At 43.3% G+C, this 21,005-nt stretch overlaps 1 protein-coding gene across 1 annotated transcript; it reads left to right on the plus strand.

Moving 5' to 3' along the window:
• The first annotated feature begins 8,507 nt into the window (after window positions 1-8,507).
• On the plus strand, window positions 8,508-13,774 carry LOC139472701 (serine-rich adhesin for platelets-like). Its single transcript, XM_071255155.1, has 3 exons — window positions 8,508-8,568; window positions 9,311-9,424; window positions 11,547-13,774. Exons 1-3 carry the CDS (start codon window positions 8,508-8,510, stop codon window positions 13,772-13,774), a joined length of 2,403 nt encoding a protein of 800 aa, XP_071111256.1.
• The last annotated feature ends 7,231 nt before the right edge of the window (window positions 13,775-21,005 follow it).

Genomic DNA, 21,005 nt, shown 5'->3' on the forward strand with positions numbered 1-21,005 from the left:
TTTCCTTGGGTAATTATAAGTTGCCATTCTTTAAACAGTTCTTCATAAGATGAAGGAAATGATGGTGCAGAAACAGACTAGCAATTAACACCATAACTGTTCCTCAATACAATCCACGAAGAACAATCTATAAGTCCCCTTTTTAATATTTATTCCTTATTCTATATCAATAATTCATTTATGGATACTAAAGAAAGAATTTGTATCACAAATTTGATTTTATTACATCATGAAATGATATCAATAACTGAAATTATTATATCAAATAATGTATTTTATCATATCAAAATAGATTTTGGCGTAAAACAATCGTGATGATTACATTCGCTAGGTAATATTGCCAATGGGTTGCAGGGTATCGGTAGATGTAGATGTATTTGCACATCTCCTACTCTACTGGGTGAATGTTTGTTACTGAACGTTTACTAAGGTTTAGTTTATTTTTCCCAGGGGATTCGTCTCGATAAATAATGACCACATATATTGCTTCTGATGGTATGATATCTATATACATGTTTATTCGTGTAGGGGAGGCCATAGGCCCATGAGCATTTCAGTGATATATAGTAACACACAGTTGAGGCAATTTACATTGAAAACAATACTAAGGGTACAGTATTAGGTCCTTGTACGTAATAATAGAGCTTCCTTCACGTACTAAGCAACATTTCGGAGTATACAAATACATAAATGTCGAGTAAGTATTTAACATGAGTCGCCCAAGTAATTCTACCATATTAATCAAGCTTCTTCATTAACAAATAGCACTATCGGGGGTATCTTTCATCATTCATTCTAATATTTAACTCACTTCATATGATATTCTACATGCAAACCACATTCAGCTATTTGTACTGTACTTGGTATATATTTACCAACTCCAAAAACAAATTTACAAAACTTAGTATGACAAGTTAAGAAACTTTAATCGCCCTGTCTAATCGTTCAGATTATTATTATTATTATTATTATTATTATTATTATTATTATTATTATTATCAGATTAAAATAAAAAATGCAGTAAGGATGGTTTGGGTGATCCTGGCACAGTCAGGCTGGTTAGGCTCATCATCAGATCAGGGCCCTTGCCCCCTCTACACGCAGCCCAGACAGTGAATGGGACTTCTCCCAGGAAGCGCTGCCTTGTCAAGCCCACCAAGAACTTTTCGGAGAATGTGAAGACTTCCCAACAGTGCAGCCTTCTGCATTACCCAGATTGTCAGAAGGACTGTATTCCTGAACGCAAACCCGGGTACTTTCCCAATGTAAGTCAACAGATTGGGAGGTACCAAACCTAAGGCACCGAGAACAGTGGGAGTCGGACAACTTGGTGCTTGGGATGAAAGCGTGACATTTCGAAAGCGAGGTCCGCAAATTTGCCATGTTTTTCCTCAATCTTGTCAATCACTCTAGTGTCAAAGGGGACAGAACATTCAATGATATAAATGATTTCATTGGATTTATTAAATACGACAAGATCAGGTTTGTTGGCCTGGATACGTCTGAGGCTGTAAATGGGCCTATTCCATAGAATTTTCCATGACACCCTTTACATATTCCGGGTTGTACAATGGGTGGGCCATTGTGTCAAAACGACAAGCATGACGAAGACGGTTAAAAAAGGATCGAGCTACACCATCATGTCGATTAAGATACTGTGTTTGTGCCAAAGCTGGGTCATTAAATTCATTACCTAATCTACATTTCATACTAAGATTTTGATGCAAATTCACACACTGACGGTTTCCTGTGGGAAGTGACTGGTCCTGATTATGATTATTATTATTATTATTATTGTTATTGTTATTATTATTATTATTATTATTATTATTATTATTATTATAATAATATTGTTGTTGTTATTATTATTAGTAGTAGTAGTAGTAGTAGTATCATTATAACATAGAATCCTAACACGTATACGTTTTCCATTTGGACTACTAATAAATAGTTATGAGATTTATAATTTACTGGTTATGAATCATAAAATGCCGATAATGTAACGCTGAGTTCTTTGAATAATATTTAACTTCCTTTATACACATACTGCTGTGCATTTAGTTTGGGGTTGACAGAAGATATGGGTGATATAACGCTGCCATTGCCAGTTTCCTGTGTGGCCGAGTGTTACAAATGGTGCGGTATGATGCTGCCTTGAACAGTATTTCACTTACACCATCTTCCCATGTCAATTTCCTGTGTGGCCGAGGAATTAAAATGGTGCGGTATGACGCTGCCTTGAACAGTACTTCAGTTACACCATCTTCCCTTGTCAATATCCCGTGTGGCCGAGGGATACAAATGGTGCGGTATGACGCTGCCTTGAACAGTGTTTCACTTACACTATCTTCCCAGGTCAATTTCCTGTGTGGCCGAGGGATACAAATGGTGCGGTATGACGCTGCCTTGAACAGTCTTTCACTTACACTATCTTCCCAGGTCAATTTCCTGTGTGGCCGAGGGATACAAATGGTGCGGTCTGACGCTGCCTTGAACAGTGTTTCACTTACACTATCTTCCCATGTCAATTTCCTGTGTGGTCGAGGGATACAAATGGTGCGGTATGACGCTGCCTTGAACAGTATTTCAGTTACACCATCTTCCCTTGTCAATTTCCTGTGTGGCCGAGGAATTAAAATGGTGCGGTATGACGCTGCCTTGAACAGTCTTTCAGTTACACCATCTTCCCTTGTCAATTTCCTGTGTGGCCGAGGGATACAAATGGTGCGGTATGACGCTGCCTTGAACAGTATTTCAGTTACACCATCTTCCCTTGTCAATTTCCTGTGTGGCTGAGGAATTAGAATGGTGCGGTATGACGCTGCCTTGAACAGTCTTTCAGTTACACCATCTTCCCTTGTCAATTTCCTGTGTGGCCGAGGGATACAAATGGTGCGGTATGACGCTGCCTTGAACAGTCTTTCAGTTACACCATCTTCCCTTGTCAATTTCCTGTGTGGCTGAGGGATACAAATGGTGCAGTATGACGCTGCCTTGAACAGTCTTTCAGTTACACCATCTTCCCTTGTCAATATCCCGTGTGGCCGAGGGATACAAATGGTGCGGTATGACGCTGCCTTGAACAGTGTTTCACTTACACTATCTTCCCATGTCAATTTCCTGTGTGGCCGGGGGATACAAATGGTGCAGTATAACGCTGCCTTGAACAGTATTTCAGTTACGCTATCTTCCCTTGTCAATTTCCTGTGTGGCCGAGGGATACAAATGGTGCAGTATGACGCTGCCTTGAACAGTAGTTTAGTTACGCTGTCTTCCGATATCAATTTCCTGTATGGTCGAGGGATACAAATGGTGCGGTATGACGCTGCCTTGAACAGTCTTTCAGTTACACCATCTTCCCTTGTCAATTTCCTGTGTGGCCGAGGGATACAAATGGTGGGGTATGACGCTGCCTTGAACAGTCTTTCAGTTACGCTATCTTCCCTTGTCAATATCCTGGTTGGCCGAGGGATACAAATGGTGCGGTATGACGCTGCCTTGAACAGTATTTCAGTTACGCTATCTTCCCTTGTCAATATCCTGGTTGGCCGAGGGATACAAATGGTGCGGTATGACGCTGCCTTGAACAGTCTTTCAGTTACACCATCTTCCCTTGTCAGTTTCCTGTGTGACCGAGGGATACAAATGGTGCGGTATGACGCTGCCTTGAACAGTATTTTAGTTACACTGTCTTCCCTTGTCAATTTCCTGTGTGGCCGAGGGATACAAATGGTGCGGTATGACGCTGCCTTGAACAGTATTTCAGTTACGCTATCTTCCCTTGTCAATTTCCTGTGTGGCCGAGGGATACAAATGGTGCGGTCTGACGCTGCCTTGAACAGTGTTTCACTTACACTATCTTCCCTTGTCAATTTCCTGTGTGGCCGAGGGATACAAATGGTGCAGTATGACGCTGCCTTGAACAGTATTTTAGTTACACCATCTTCCCCTGTCAATTTCCTGTGTGGCCGAGTGTTAAAAATGGTGCGGTATGACGTTGCCTTGAACAGTCTTTCAGTTACACCATCTTCCCTTGTCAATTTCCTGGTTGGCCGGGGGATACAAATGGTGCGGTATGACGCTGCCTTGAACAGTCTTTCAGTTACACCATCTTCCCTTGTCAGTTTCCTGTGTGACCGAGGGATACAATAGGTGCGGTATGACGCTGCCTTGAACAGTATTTTAGTTACACTGTCTTCCCTTGTCAATTTCCTGTGTGGCCGAGGGATACAAATGGTGCGGTATGACGCTGCCTTGAACAGTATTTCAGTTACGCTATCTTCCCTTGTCAATTTCCTGTGTGGCCGAGGGATACAAATGGTGCGGTATGACGCTGCCTTGAACAGTGTTTCACTTACACTATCTTCCCTTGTCAATTTCCTGTGTGGCCGAGGGATACAAATGGTGCAGTATGACGCTGCCTTGAACAGTATTTTAGTTACACCATCTTCCCATGTCAATTTCCTGTGTGGCCGAGTGTTAAAAATGGTGCGGTATGACGCTGCCTTGAACAGTCTTTCAGTTACACCATCTTCCCTTGTCAATTTCCTGGTTGGCCGGGGGATACAAATGGTGCGGTATGACGCTGCCTTGAACAGTCTTTCAGTTGCACCATCTTCCCCTGTCAATTTCCTGTTTGGCCGAGGGATACAATGGGTGTGGTATAACACTACCTTGAACAGTATTTCAGTTATACTATACACATTAGACTACCACCCGACCCAAGTTCACAGAATAATTTTCTATGGTTGAGTGATTCATGAACCTGTAGTCAAGCTGATTGATTGTGAAACTAAATGTCCTGTTTATGCATAAGAGGAAGTACAATATGCGATAAGTGTTGCAATGTGATGATTGAGTTGTTAAAGCAACAAGACAGATAAACAGAGTTTCCTTCTCAACTTTCCTGGTATTGTTCCCTGACATTGAATCTCGCTTGACGTCAGCTACACGTGAGAACTGTTTCACAAGTACTGGGCCAGCTGACCAGGTTGCTGCACGCAGACTTTGCCGGCAGAGCCAATATGTGAGTAATCGATAGCATTCGTACACACAGGGCTGTAATTCCATGTTTATGATTAGAAACAACTCATTATTGGAGAACATGTGTTTGTTTGTTTGTCGTTTAACACCACATTCAGCAATGGTCTTTACATTATCGAGTGTGGACCCGACAGTCCAGTGATTGATATTATGAGCATCGATTCACGCAATTGGGTGGATGACGAAGCCTCTGAGTCTGTTGACTCGATCCATTTAGTCGCCTCTTACGACAGGCGTAGGTTGCTGGTGGACCTACATGTATATTCGTGCCAGGAATCCCCTACCTGAAGGATGAGAAAGAATGTGTATCTACAATCTACAACTATTTTAAAGTTGAAAAAATACAATTCTGTAATAATAATTTTTGGTTGACTGCCATGGGAAAGTTTAACTAATATAGTTCATCAGAAAGAACCAGCATGCTGATATTCAGTTGGTCTCTACGTGTGTCAGTGCGATAGTAGGCAGTACATGGCAGATCAATATACCCAATCTTATATTACTGTGACTTTGTGCTCGATTAGCTGAATGCTATCGAGTAAAGATGAATTGAATGAAAGCGAGAAAGTCAGTGACTTAACATTTACATCGGCAGTATGTATTTCAGCTATATCGTGACTAGAAAATGTTTTACATAAAGATTCAGAATGACAAAACACTCTAAACAAGAATGCATGACAAAAGGATGTCTTCAACTTTCCAATAGTCAACTTTCCCTTAATGTCGAGCAATATTCCAGCAGCTCCAACCATGGTGTTAACATTTCACTTTTGAGATACAATCGAACATGCTCTCTCTACTAAGAGTTCAAAGAGCGCCATACAACACTTGCTCAGAGGTTGTTGGATCAAGGTTACAGCATTGAAGGCATCAGTGAAGCTTTCAAAAGGTTTTATAGTAGAAAATGGAGGACATTTCCAAATTTGACGCATCATTGACAAAAAAGGTGTCCGATGCAGATCCCGATTTTATATTGTACCATACGTTCCCCTGCTTTGTCAGGTGAACAATTGACTTTCCTTCGCATGTGTTTGTGACGGGTGCTACCGGTGGGGCAATATGGGCTCACCTTTTCGCGAACACCCGGTAATATCACTGTTTGATAGTGATCCATAAGTACATGCTCATAATATAGTCAGAATCGAACAGTCGACGCTGCTCTGTTCTGTTACAGTAACAATGAATTAGAATACCTGATAGCAATGCCTCTGTTACAGTAACAATGAATGTGAATACCTGCTAGCAACCCCTCTGTTACAGTAACAATGAAATTGAGAATATCTGATAGCAATGCCTCTGTTTCAGTAACAATGAATGAGAATACCTGATAGAAATCCCTCTGTTACAGTAACAATGGATGTGAATATCTGGTAGCAATCCCTCTGTTTCAGTAACAATGAATGAGAATACCCGATAGCAATTCATCTGTTACAGTAACAATGAAATTGAGAATATCTGATAGCAATGCCTCTGTTTCAGTAACAATGAATGAGAATACTTGAGAGCAACCCCCCTGTTACAGTAACAATGAATGAGAATACTTGAGAGCAACCCCTCTGTTACAGTAACAATGAATGAGAATATCTGGTAGCAATCCCTCTGTTACAGTAACAATGAATAAGAATACTTGAGAGCAACCCATCTGTTACAGTAACAATGATTGAGAATACCCGATAGCACACCCATCTGTTACAGTAACAATGAATGAGAAAACCTGATACCAATCCCTCTGTTACAGTAACGATGAATGAGAAAACCTGATACCAATTCCTCTGTTACAGTAACGGTTAATGTGAATACCTGGTAGCCATCCCTCTGTTACAGTAGCAATGAATGAGAATACCTGATAGAAATCCCTCTGTTACAGTAACAATGAATGAGAATACTTGATAGCAATCCTTCTGTTTCAGAAACAATGAATGTGAATACCTGATAGCACTCCCTCTGTTTCAGTAACAATGAATGAGAATACCTGATAGAAATCCCCTCTGTTTCAGTAACAATGAATGTGAATACCTGATAGGAACCCCTCTGTTACAGTAACAATGAATGAGAATACCTGATAGCACTCCCTCTGTTACAGTAACAATAAATGAGAATGCCTGATAGAAACCCCTCTGTTACAGTAACAATGGATGTGAATATCTGGTAGCAATCCCTCTGTTTCAGTAACAATGAATGAGAATACCTGATAGCACTCCCTCTGTTACAGTAACAATGAATGAGAATACATGATAGAAATCCCCCTGTTTCAGTAACAATGAATAGGAATACCTGATAGCAATCCCTCTGTTACAGTTACAATGGATGTGAATATCTGGTAGCAATACCTCTGTTTCAGTAACAATGAATGAGAATACCTGATAGAAATCTCTCTGTTACAGTTACAATGGATGTGAATATCTGGTAGCAATCCCTCTGTTTCAGTAACAATGAATGAGAATACCTGATAGCACTCCCTCTGTTACAGTAACAATGAATGAGAATACCTGATAGCACTCCCTCTGTTACAGTAACAATGAATGAGAATACATGATAGAAATCCCCCTGTTTCAGTAACAATGAATGAGAATACCTGATAGCACTCCCTCTGTTACAGTAACAATGAATGAGAATACCTGATAGAAATCCCCCTGTTACAGTTACAATGGATGTGAATATCTGGTAGCAATCCCTCTGTTTCAGTAACAATGAATGAGAATACCTGATAGCACTCCCTCTGTTACAGTAACAATGAATGAGAATACCTGATAGCACTCCCTCTGTTACAGTAACAATGGATGTGAATATCTGGTAGCAATCCCTCTGTTTCAGTAACAATGAATGAGAATACCTGATAGCACTCCCTCTGTTACAGTAACAATGAATGTGAATACCTGATAGCAATCCCTCTGTTTCAGTAACAATGAATGAGAATACCTGATAGCAATCCCTCTGTTACAGTAAAAATGAATGTGAATACCTGATAGAAATCCCTCTGTTACTGTAACAATGAATGTGAATACCTGATAGCAATCCCTCTGTTTCAGTAACAATGAATGAGAATACCTGATAGCAATCCCTCTGTTACAGTAAAAATGAATGTGAATTCCTGATAGAAATCCCTCTGTTACTGTAACAATGAATGTGAATATCTGGTAGCAATCCTTCTGTTTCAGTAACAATGAATGAGAATACCAGATAGCAATCCCTCACTTACAGTAACAATGAATGTGAATACCTGATAGAAATCCCCCTGTTACAGTAACAATGATTGAGAATATCTGGTAGCAATCCCCCTGTTTCAGTAACAATGAATGAGAATACCCGATAGCAATTCATCTGTTGCAGTAACAATGAATGTGAATACTTGATAGCATTATCTCTGTTACAGTAACAATGAATGAGAATACCTGATAGCAATTCCTCTGTTGCAGTAACAATGAATGTGAATACTTGATAGCATTCCCTCTGTTCCAGTAACGATGAATGATACCGTGCTGACAAAGGGTTTGTTGTTCTTCATTCGACTTTCCAGTCTGTCAGGTAATTTTGGAAGCAGTATGATTGCTGTATGCAATAAGCATTTTATTAAGATATCCAATTGTTTTCGAGAATTGGGGTTTAAAGTACGATTTAATCTGAAAATGATTACATGAAACTAAAACATATTATGAACATATAATGTGTTAGAAAGTTATCAAATGTAATAAAAGGTTATATTTGGGATAATACCTTCTTAGTAAAGTACAGATTCAAAAGTACAAACTTTTTTTGGTTGTGTCCCGCCCGGGATTCGAACCAACACTGCCAGAGTGAGGCACCTAATCGTCAACACACAAAGTCAGCGATCGAACCAAAGTCAGCAGCCGAGTCTTCAACAAAGATGAAAGACCCCCAACTGGTAGTCTAGATCACGTACTTTGTGTACCCCTCTGAAAAACTTAAAGCGGCACGGTTCCCATGGCCGAAAGCTATGAACACACAATGCCATTTTTTTAATATAAGTCTCGGTGTCTGAGTGGGTGGGATCGCTGACTTTGTGTGCTTGCGATTAGGTGCCTCACTCTGGCAGTGTGGGGTTAAATCCCGTACTTTGCTAAGAAAGTGTTATCCCAACTATAACATTTGTTATATAACATATCAGTACTATTCAGTTATACATGATTCAGGCTATACATGATAACAATATATATAACAATGAGGCTATAACGAGTAATGCATGTAACAGATGTATAAACGTCAATCCAAGCGCCATTATGCATTTGACCTGTCTTCGTTTTTTTAGGCCGCACGCTGGCAGACATCATCATTGGGCTTGAAGTCGTCGTCGTCGTCGTCGTCGTAAGTGCAGTCGCAATTTGGACGTACATTCGACGGAGACAGAGGACTCAGAATGAAGGTAAACCCCACTTTCCAGTTTGACAAGTGCTTACTTGTACAGATCCCATCATGACCATAGGGGACGGGAGGGTAGCCTAGTGGTTAAGGCGTTCGCTCGACACGCTGAAGGCCTGGGTTCGATCCCCATGTGGGTTCAATGTGTGAAGCCCATTTCTGATGTCCCCCGCTGTTATTGCGTAAAATCATACTCACTCACTCATGGGCAAGCTCAACCCGGAATAAAATGTGAAGATAAAAACGTTATAAACATTTCCTCAGTCTCAACAACTGGACAATGAGTCATAATTATTGTTATCAGTATTACATTAACATATTATGATAATAATAATAATAATAATAATAATAATAATAATAATGAGTCAGATATTGTAGGTTGCGTTATTACAAGATACACATACTATGGCCTCAGAGTAGAGATATGTTGACCTGACGGAGCTTTACTGAATTTCATACCAATTCGGCTCTTTTTCAAAATCAGCGTGTTTGCTCGAATGCGAGCCCTGTTGGCGCGGCACTTATGACACGCAATGACACTTCATACCTGGCATACGAAGGGGAAAACAATTCTGACATTATGACTTAATGACGTTGAACATTGATATGAACAAATTGGAATTCAAGATCAGACTAAAGACCGGAAGTGCTTTTAACTTCTGTACGAGGGTAATCAGAAGCATCGGACTTTCAAAGCTGTACTACATGTATAAACTGTACGTTTTCCCAGCCGGAAGTGATGTCATTCAAACGGAAGTGTTTATATTTTCTTCTTTGATAGGCATTTTGAAGTTGGAATACTAAGCAAGGATGAGAATTGATGGATGAACAACTTCAACGTCTCTCTTAATTGTAATAAGAAGTTGTTCATCCATCAATTCTTATCCTTACTTAGGAAGTGTTTGTAGTTTTATAAACTACCTTTATAAGAAAACTATAAAAACTATAAACACTTCCGTTTGAATGACATCACTTCCGGCTTGGGAAGACTTATAGTACAGGTTGTACTACATTAGACATGCGCCTTCTGATACTGGAAGTCATGTCATTATACAGATGTGCTTATTACGTTTTTGGTATCATGGGGCATTTGAGTTTAAATGTTGTTGTTAAGTGCTTTGTCACTAAGAGTAATTAGAGGCATAGGACTTTCTGTGTCAAAGCTACAAAGTATTGGGCATGTGCTTCTGTTTCAAAACGGAAGTGTGTAGAACTTCTGTTTAGGGTAGCTGGTGGTAGTGGACTGAATCATATAATATTAGGGATCAAATATGTGTATCTATAAATATTGACGAGATCAGAAGATTTGGAAGTGTTAGTATGGATTATGATATACACTATAACAAACTCAAAGGAGTCACTAATATCAGTTCGTTATAACCGTAGTTCGTTTAAAGCGTGTTCGTTATGAACGTAGTTTACTGTATTATGTTTCTGGTAAGAAAATCTTGGGACATTCAGGAAAATGTGGGTTGTGGCTGCTTCTGATCTTGCATGCACTTTTCCAGCCATGCGTGCTTTAGTGGCCTTCATATGTTTCTCCAAACGCTGTTCCAGATCGAAAATCAAGAAACGATCTTATAACCTTTTAAGGAAAGCAATGTGAAAGTGTAATCTTTCAATAGCGCGGTCGGTTAGCTTAGTGGTTAAAGCGTTCGCTCGTCACGTCACCCGGGTTCGATTCCGACATGGGTAGGGTACAATGTGTGAAGCCAATTTCTGGTGTCCCCCGCCGTGATATTGCTAGAATATTGCTAAAAGCTGCGTAAAATCAAACTCACTCACTCGGTCAATAAATCGTTATCATGTTTTGAATTTCCGCTTGTGAGATGAGATGAGACTTTTCTGAATTCAGCGTGTCAACCTTTGGGTGAAAAGGGAAAAATAGTGGTGACAAATATATGAATGGATCACTGAAAATAAGTGATGACACCAGGTGTTCGCGAAAAGGGAACGCATGTCCTGTCCTACTGGTAACCCACGCCGCTTGCTTAATCTTTATGAAAGTAAAGAACATTATGAATGTCCGTGTTTGTATGCACTTTTCCAGGTGAGGAATTACAGTATGACTATATTAACTGGAATGTGTTTATTATGAGATATTCAATATCAATATATATTTTTAGAGTCACTTCGAAAAGACAAGGGGACCACCCGATGCTCACAGCAACGCCACACCGTTGGGAATGTCATTTACGATGAGATTGACGACAGAAAACCACCACCTCAGCAGACAAACAATTCTACCATGTCCAATGTCTACAGCGCAATGACAAAAGATGCCACCCAAGAAGAGTCACACACTGATATGAGTGCAGACACCATCTACGACGATGCCGCAACACCTCATGCCTTGAACACTGATGCCACCACTTTAACTATTTTTGATGCCGCAACACCAGACGTCATGAAGGCAGACACCCTCCACACCGATGCCGCAACACCAGACGTCATGAACGCAGACACCCTCTACACCGATGCCGCAACACCAGACGTCATGAACGCAGACACCCTCTACACCGATGCCGCAACACCAGACGTCATGAACGCAGACACCCGCCACACCGATGCCGCAACACCAGACGTCATGAACGCAGACACCCTCTACACCGATGCCGCAACACCAGACGTCATGAACGTAGACACCCTCTACACCGATGCCGCAACACCAGACGTCATGAACGCAGACACCCTCTACACCGATGCCGCAACACCAGACGTCATGAACGCAGACACCCTCTACACCGATGCCGCAACACCAGACGCCATGAACGCAGACACCCTCTACACCGATGCCGCAACACCAGACGTCATGAACGCAGACACCCTCTACACCGATGCCGCAACAACAGATGTCATGAAGGCAGACACCCTCTACACCGATGCCGCAACACCAGACGTCATGAAGGCAGACACCCTCCACACCGATGCCGCAACACCAGACGTCATGAAGGCAGACACCCTCCACACCGATGCCGCAACACCAGGCGCCATGAACGCAGACACCCTCTACACCGATGCCGCAACACCAGACGTCATGAAGGCAGACACCCTCCACACCGATGCCGCAACACCAGACGTCATGAACGCAGACACCCTCTACACCGATGCCGCAACGCCAGACGTCATGAACGCAGACACCCTCTACACCGATGCCGCAACACCAGACGTCATGAACGCAGACACCCTCTACACCGATGCCGCAACACCAGACGTCATGAACGCAGACACCCTCTACACCGATGCCGCAACACCAGACGTCATGAAGGCAGACACCCTCCACACCGATGCCGCAACACCAGACGTCATGAACGCAGACACCCTCTACACCGATGCCGCAACACCAGACGTCATGAACGCAGACACCCTCTACATCGATGCCGCAACACCAGACGTCATGAACGCAGACACCCTCTACACCGATGCCGCAACACCAGACGTCATGAACGCAGACACCCGCCACACCGATGCCGCAACACCAGACGTCATGAACGCAGACACCCTCTACACCGATGCCGCAACACCAGACGTCATGAACGTAGACACCCTCTACACCGATGCCGCAACACCAGACGTCATGAACGCAGACACCCTCTACACCGATGCCGCAACACCAGACGTCATGAACGCAGACACCCTCTACACCGATGCCGCAACACCAGACGCCATGAACGCAGACACCCTCTACACCGATGCCGCAACACCAGACGTCATGAACGCAGACACCCTCTACACCGATGCCGCAACACCAGACGTCATGAAGTCAGACACCCTCTACACCGATGCCGCAACACCAGACGTCATGAAGGCAGACACCCTCCACACCGATGCCGCAACACCAGACGTCATGAACGCAGACACCCTCTACACCGATGCCGCAACACCAGACGTCATGAACGCAGACACCCTCTACACCGATGCCGCAACACCAGACGTCATGAACGCAGACACCCTCTACACCGATGCCGCAACACCAGCCGTCATGAACGCAGACACCCTCTACACCGATGCCGCAACACCAGACGTCATGAACGCAGACACCCTCTACACCGATGCAGCAACACCAGACGCCATGAACGCAGACACCCTCTACATCGATGCCGCAACACCAGACGTCATGAACGCAGACACCCTCTACACCGATGCCTTGAACACTGATACCACCAGTTTCTTGAATGATTCATTACTGGACGACACCACTGGCTACATCAACGTGGCCTCCAGCGAACCGACCATGACACTTGACCCTGCGTCAGACAGTCTCTACAGCAATCTGCGCGAGGAGGGCATTTTGCCCCGAGAACACAGAAGACTGGACGAGGGCACAAAGCCTGTTTATCAACGACGCCCTTGAAGAGGATGTTGGCTTTTAGAGAGGGGCTTGGCTTCAATACATGGTGAAGCTGGTGCCTCCAAAAGGTTATTGCTGGACTGAACACGACCATAACATTTGAGTGGTGTCGGTGTAGGGTGAACATTATGTTGCTGTAGGGTGTACACGATGTCAGTGTGGGATGTAAACAATGTTGGAGTAGGGTGTACACGATGTCGGTGAAGGGTGTACACGATGCCAGTGTAGGGTGTACACGATGTCAGTGTAGGGTGTACACGATGTCAGTGTAGGGTGTACACGATGCCAGTGTAGAGTGTAAACGATGTCAGTGTAGGCTGTACACGATGTCCGTGTTGGCTGTACACGATGTCGGTGTAGGGTGTACACGATGTCAGTGTGGGATGTAAACAATGTTGGAGTAGGGTGTACACGATGTCGGTGTAGGGTGTACACGATGTCGGTGTAGGGTGTTCACAATGTCAGTGTAGGGTGTACATGATGTGAGTGTATGGTGTATACGATGTTGCTGTAGGGTATACAAGATGTCGGTGTAGGGTGTTCACAATGTCAGTGTAGGGTGTACATGATGTGAGTGTATGGTGTATACGATGTTGCTGTAGGGTGTACAAGATGTCAGTGTAGGGCGTACACGATGTCAGTGTAGGGTGTACACAATGTTGGTGTAGAGTTTTATGCGATGTCGGAGTAAGCTGTACACGATGTCGGTGAAGGGTGTACACGATGTCAGTGTAGGGTGTACACGATGTCAGTGTAGGGCGTACACGATGTCGGAGTAGGGTGTACACGAAGTCGGAGTAGGGTGTACACGATGTCGGAGTAGGGTGTACACGATGTCAGTGTAGGGCGTACATAATGTCAGTGTAGGGTGTACACGATGTCGGTGTAGGGTGTACACAATGTCCGTGTAGGGTGTACACGATGTCAGTGTAGGGTGTACACAATGTCCGTGTAGGGTGTACATAATGTCGGTGTAGGGTGTACACAATGTCAGTGTAGGGTTTTTAACAGATGTCGGTGTAGGGTGTACACAATTTCCGTGTAGGGTGTACACGATGTCGGTGTAGGGTGTACATGATGTCAGTGTAGGGTGTCGGTGTAGGGTGTACACAATGTCCGTGTAGGGTTTTTAACAGATGTCGGTGTAGGGTGTACACAATGTCCGTGTAGGGTGTACACGATGTCCGTGTAGGGTGTACATGATGTCAGTGTAGGGTGTCGGTGTAGGGTGTACACAATGTCCGTGTAGGGTGTACATAATGTCAGTGTAGGGTGTACACAATGTCCGTGTAGGGTGTACATAATGTCAGTGTAGGGTGTACATAATGTCAGTGTAGGGTGTACACGATGTCGGTTTAGGGTGTACATAATGTCAGTGTAGGGTGTACACAATGTCGGTGTAGGCTGTACACCATGTTGGTGTCGGCTGTACATGACTATTCTGTACTATTCATGTTTCCTTGACATGAGAATTGCTAATCTAACGTTTATGATAACTTTTGTCCTGAATACAGAAATGATGACAGTTCATTAAATTGTTTGTCAAATGGAGTAGTTGGGTGTAACCTGTTACGATATCTTTATTCATGATTGTATTCAGAATTCACAACGTATGATCGGCAGGGGGACTCAGGGACAGGTGCATATAATAAATGAAATAATTCTGAAGCAGTACATATTTTCACAATAGGATTAAATTATTTTCCTCATAACAGGTAACACAACTCGTTATATACAATACACGGTAAGTTACACTGCAGTGAGAATTAATCCATATATTTCATGGTGATCTGAAAATGGCACATCGTGCCGTGGGGACCTTTTCTATCCCAGAAACCCAACAAGATTGTTTGCATCGGCCATATTTCCGCCATGAATCCATGACAACCCATACACAACTTTATGTGTGTTTATGCCTCCGTGGTCTAGTGGTAGAGAGTCCGCCCGGAGAGCGGAAGGTCCGGGGTTCGATCCCCGACCGCGTCATACCAAAAGACGTTAAAAGATGGTACTTGTTGTTACCCTATCTGGCGCTCGGCATTAAGGGGCTAAAACAAGGACTGGTCGGCTCGGAGTCAGTATACTGTGTCTGAGTGGGGTATTCGTGTTAAACTGCGGCATGGTATCTCAGTGAGCTAGCGGCATCAGTCCGGACTAGTACAAGCAGCCACACACACACACACACACACACACGTGCATGCACGTCGCTATATAAGTGCAATAATCTTGGACGCGACGTTAAACCCAATTTCACCTCACCTCACCTCACCTATAATATGTGCCCTATACATAGTCACGATTGAGCTGACAAACCTCACCCGTTCTCCTTTGGGGAAACAACTGCTTACAGGTACACAAAGAAAGTGTCGCTAGGGACCATATTTCATAAATGTTTGTTTGTTTGTTTATTTGTTGTTTAACGCCGCACTCAGCAGTAATCCAGATATATGACGGCGGTCTGTAAATAATAGAGGCCGGACAATCCAGTGACTGACATCACGAGCATCGATCCAAGCAAATCGTATACGATGACATACAGCAACCAAGTCAGCGAGTCTGACTACCCGATCCCATTAGTAGCCTCTATCGACAAACTTAGTCGCCTTTTACGGCAAGCATGGGTTAATGTGAATAGATTCCTTTGTCCCTGCTGCCAAACCTGGCTGCAAATATTCAATGCTGTAGTAAGACTTATATTGTCCTGTAGCCTTAACGGTTCGACACAAAACTTACACTGTACAGGAGATTCCCGTGTCTGCTCCCAAACATGAACAGCTGTCCTGGGTTTAATGATTTTCTTTTCTCATCACCCTGAACTTCAATTTCATGTTCGTCCTGTTCTGGGGGCACGGGTGGCCCAGTCGTCTAAGGCGCCGCGATTCGCTGTGCAGAGTTGCGTTCCTTGGGCACGCCAGAAACCTATGATTGTGGGTTCGAATCCCGATTCGCCACGATTATGTTTCTAGGTTTGTCAGCACCATACCCGTGCTCGTGGGTTTCACCGAAGTGGTAAACGTCTGACACCTGCATCACTTCGGGCTTTTTTCCCACATTAAGCTGACACGCCGTGATATAACTGGAATACTCAACCCCACTCACTCACTCACTCACTCACTCACTCGTCCTGTTCTGTGTGTTCCCTTATTTCACAAAGATATGTAACCAGCTGTTCATTGGAAGCATCTAAACTAACTCTTTAAGGAATTGCAACTTTATGATCAGCATTTTCCGTCAAAACCCTTAATAATCTGCTTTGGTAGGTGCGCCCATGAGAACCACCGTGTCTGACAAATACCACTGTCCCCATCCTGTCCAAGAACTCCACCAGGACCCGTCCATTCCGTTTGAGGTTCTACTTCTCCAAATCAGAACCAATTGTGCAGTGCAGCCTTTATTGTTATATATTTTAAAAGAACATCCCTGAATGTATTAAAGCTGACCATGTTTTTCTATATTTAGTACTGTCGTTTTCGACATGATGACTTATGCTGAATGTGACCACAGGTAATTTCAAGTAGGTTACATTTGATGCGGAACTGGGGATGGTGTGTTTAGCTTCCGGTGCTCTGAAAAGCAGCTGGCTAAACTAGTTGTTTTCTTGTTTTTATTGCTGCTCTAAGGCCAAACTGTGCACACACGTACAGGTAATAGCTGTTGAATGCTTAATTATTTTGAAAAAAAAAATAAAGTTACTATAGAAATCTATGGGAAAACATTTGGTTGTGTCTAATCAGCATCATCAGCATCATCAGCATCATCAGTATTATCTTCTAAACATCATCATCATTATTGTCAAAACAGCATCATCATCATTATCGTTAAAACAACATCATCACCATCATTGTGTGTAATCTGTATGAGGTCCTGGACGGGCGTGGTCAGCCCTGGTTTTTCAGAACGAGGCAGGTCATGGATAATGCCCAGTAACGGTTCCAAAGTCTCAGTAAAGCGTTCAGTAGGCAATGGCTGACATGCCAATGTCATTATTTCCTTAATCCAGTAAGTATTGTCAGGACAGCAAAGCGATTCTGAACTTCCTGGTACTTGTAATGTTGTTTCTTTATAATTTCATTTGGTCCACGTTATCCTGTAGTCGTGAAAAACAACAATATGAATCACGGGGCTAAAACAAGGACTGGTATGCGGAGTCCGAACACTGTGTCTAAGAGGGGTTTCCTTGTCAAACTGCCAGATGTTATCTCAGAGGGCTGACCCTTAACAACGGTAAAACACCGTCCCAAATAAGTCCCAAATAGTACGTGCAGCCAGACACGCAAACACCCAAACACACATGCTTGTGCTAAACAGGTGCAATACATTTGAACGCGACGTGAAAACTCATTTCACATTACCTTACATCGTCTCACCGAAAATTATTGTAAGCCTCTATTGAAATCATCCGATTGTTTATACGGGCCTTCATTTCGTAGAAAGAAGCTACGGTCCCGGGATTCTATAGATATTACATCTGAATATGATCTGTAGAACGTCCCTCTGTCCCAGATTCTATTGTCTATTGTCCGAGGGACATTCTGTTAAAAGATCGTCTGTTCCAGGGATATTGTGTTGAAAGCCCGTTCTTTCGTAGAACATCCCTCTGTCCCAGAGATACTCTGTAGAACGTCCCCAAATCCCCGGGATATTCTCAAGAACGTCTCCCTGTCCCAGCGATATTCTGTAAAACGTCCTTCTGTCCCAGTGATATTCTATATAAACGTCCCCCTGTCCCAGGTATATTCTGTAGAACGAATCCCTGTCCCAGAGATATTCTGTAAAACGTCCATCTGTCCCAAGGATTCTCTGTAGAACCTCTCCCTAACCAAGGGATATTCTGTAGAACGTTCCCCTTTCCCAGGGATATTCTGAATATCATCCCCCTATCCCAGGGGTATTCTGTAAAACGTTCCCCCATTCCAGGGATATTTTGTATTACGTCCCCCTATCCAATGGATATTCTGTAGAACGTACTTCTATACGAGAGATATTCTGTTAAACATCCCTGTCCCAGGGATATTCTGTAAATCGTCCCCCAAACCCAGGGATATTCTGTAGAACGTCCCCCTTTCCCTGGGATATTCTGTAAATCGTCCCCCTATCGCAGGGATATTCTGTAGAACGTCCCCTTATCGCAGGGATATTCTGTTGAACGTCCCCCTTTCCCTGGGATATTCTTTAGATCGCCCCCCTCTCCCAAAGATATTCTGTAGATCGTCCCCCTCTCCCAAGGATATTCGGTAGAACGTCCCAATTATCCTGGGATATTATATAGAACGTCCCCATTTCCAAGGGATTTTATGTAGAACGTCCCTCTGTCCCACGGATATTCTGTAGACGGTCCCTTTATCCAAGATTGCATAGTCTTTCATGAGATATTCTGTAGACCATCCCTCTGTCCCAGGGATATTCTGTAAAGCGTCCCCTTATCCAAAGGGATATTCTGTAAAACGTCTCCCTATTCCAGGAATAGTCTGTAGAACGTCCCTCTATCCCAGGAATATTCTGTAGAACATCCCTCTGTCCCAGGGATATTCTGTAAAACGTCCCTCTTTCCCAGGGATATTCTGTATATCGTCCCCCTATCCCAGGGATATTCTGTAGAACGTCCCTCCATCCCAGAGATATTATACAGAACGTCACCTTATCCCAGGGATATTCTGTAGAACGTCCCCCTATCGATGAGATATTCTGTAAAAAGTCCCTCAGTCTCAAGTCTTTTCCTCGGCTATTCTGTAGTGCATCCCTCTGTCCCAGGAATATTCTGTAAAACGTTCCTCTGTCGTAGTGATATTCTGTATAAACGTCCCTCTGTCCTAGGGATATTCTGTAGAAAGTCCCTCTGTCCCAGATATATTCTATATAACATCCCTCTGTCCCAGGGATATTCTGTAGAACGTTCCCCTTTCCCAGGGATATTCAGTAGAAGGTCCCCCTATCCAAGGGGTATTATGAAGATCGTCCGCCTATCCCAGAGATATTCTGTAGAACCTCTCCCTATCCCAGGGATACTCTGTAGAACATCGCCCGATCCATGGGAAAGCCCCTCTCAGTCCCAGGGATATTCTGTAGATCGTCCCCCTATCCCAGAGATATTATGTAGAACGTCCCCCTATCCCTGGGATATTCTGTAGACCGTCTGCCTATCCCAGGGATATTCTGTAGGACGTACCCTTATCCCAGAGATATTCAGTACAACGTCTCCCTACCCCAAGGATGATCTGTAGAACGTCCCCCTATCCCAGGTATATTCTGCAGATGGTCCCCCTATCCCAGGTATATTCTGTTAAGAATAACATCTGGACAAACTTAGGAAAAAAGATGCAGCTCATTATGTAAAGGTTAATACCCCTGTTATTCACAGGATTGAGACTCACCTAGTGTTGTGTTCATCTAACAAACGGACAATTGCACAGGATCTGTCACATGATAAAATGTAACAACCAACTTCAGAATAGGGTGGATCAACAGTAGAATGCATTGTTAGTTGTTTAACGTCGCCCTCACGAACCTTCCACGTATATGACGGCGGTCTGTGACGAACCGATTCTGAACCAGGCAATCCAGTGCCTGACATCACGACCATCGATCAAAGCCATTGAAATACAATGGCATGCATCAACCAAGTCAGCGAGCCTGGCAACCCATTACGACAAGCATGGGCGCAGTGGTGACACAGGCTAATTTGCATATCACGTTACCGGACTTTTCTCTTGTTTGTAAACGAAGGCGCTTTTTCAGAATTCAGTATAGAACGGACTAAGTAAAGTATTTGGGGGCGCTTAACATATTGTTTTACATAATTATATAGATATGCAACTACAACTGCGACAGTGAATTTCATGACATATATATTTATACTTAGAAACCTAGGGTAAATTATGTCTATTGTTTCGTGGGTGCATTGCTATCGTGGAATGACCGCCAGTCTGCATGTACCGGTCACTACTGATTATCCAACAAGTATACTTGCTGATCAGAGGGAGGCCCATACTGAAGATTTATTAACTTGTCCCTTTCTGGTAGAGTTGTTCAGGTTGTTTATTGACCTGTCCGTCACTTGAGAGGTTTTACCAAGAGATTTATTGACCTGTCCCTCACTTGAGGTTTTACCAAGAGATTTATTAACCTGACCCATGGCGCAAACCAGGCATGGGGTAGCGGATTAGTTCTTGAAAAATAAATCAACACACACGTTTCAACATTATTCTGAGATGCCATAAACCATGCCATTTACAGT

Source organism: Haliotis cracherodii, unplaced genomic scaffold, assembly GCF_022045235.1.
Source record: "Haliotis cracherodii isolate W230 unplaced genomic scaffold, xgHalCrac1.p SCAF_25, whole genome shotgun sequence".
NCBI lineage: Eukaryota > Metazoa > Mollusca > Gastropoda > Lepetellida > Haliotidae > Haliotis > Haliotis cracherodii.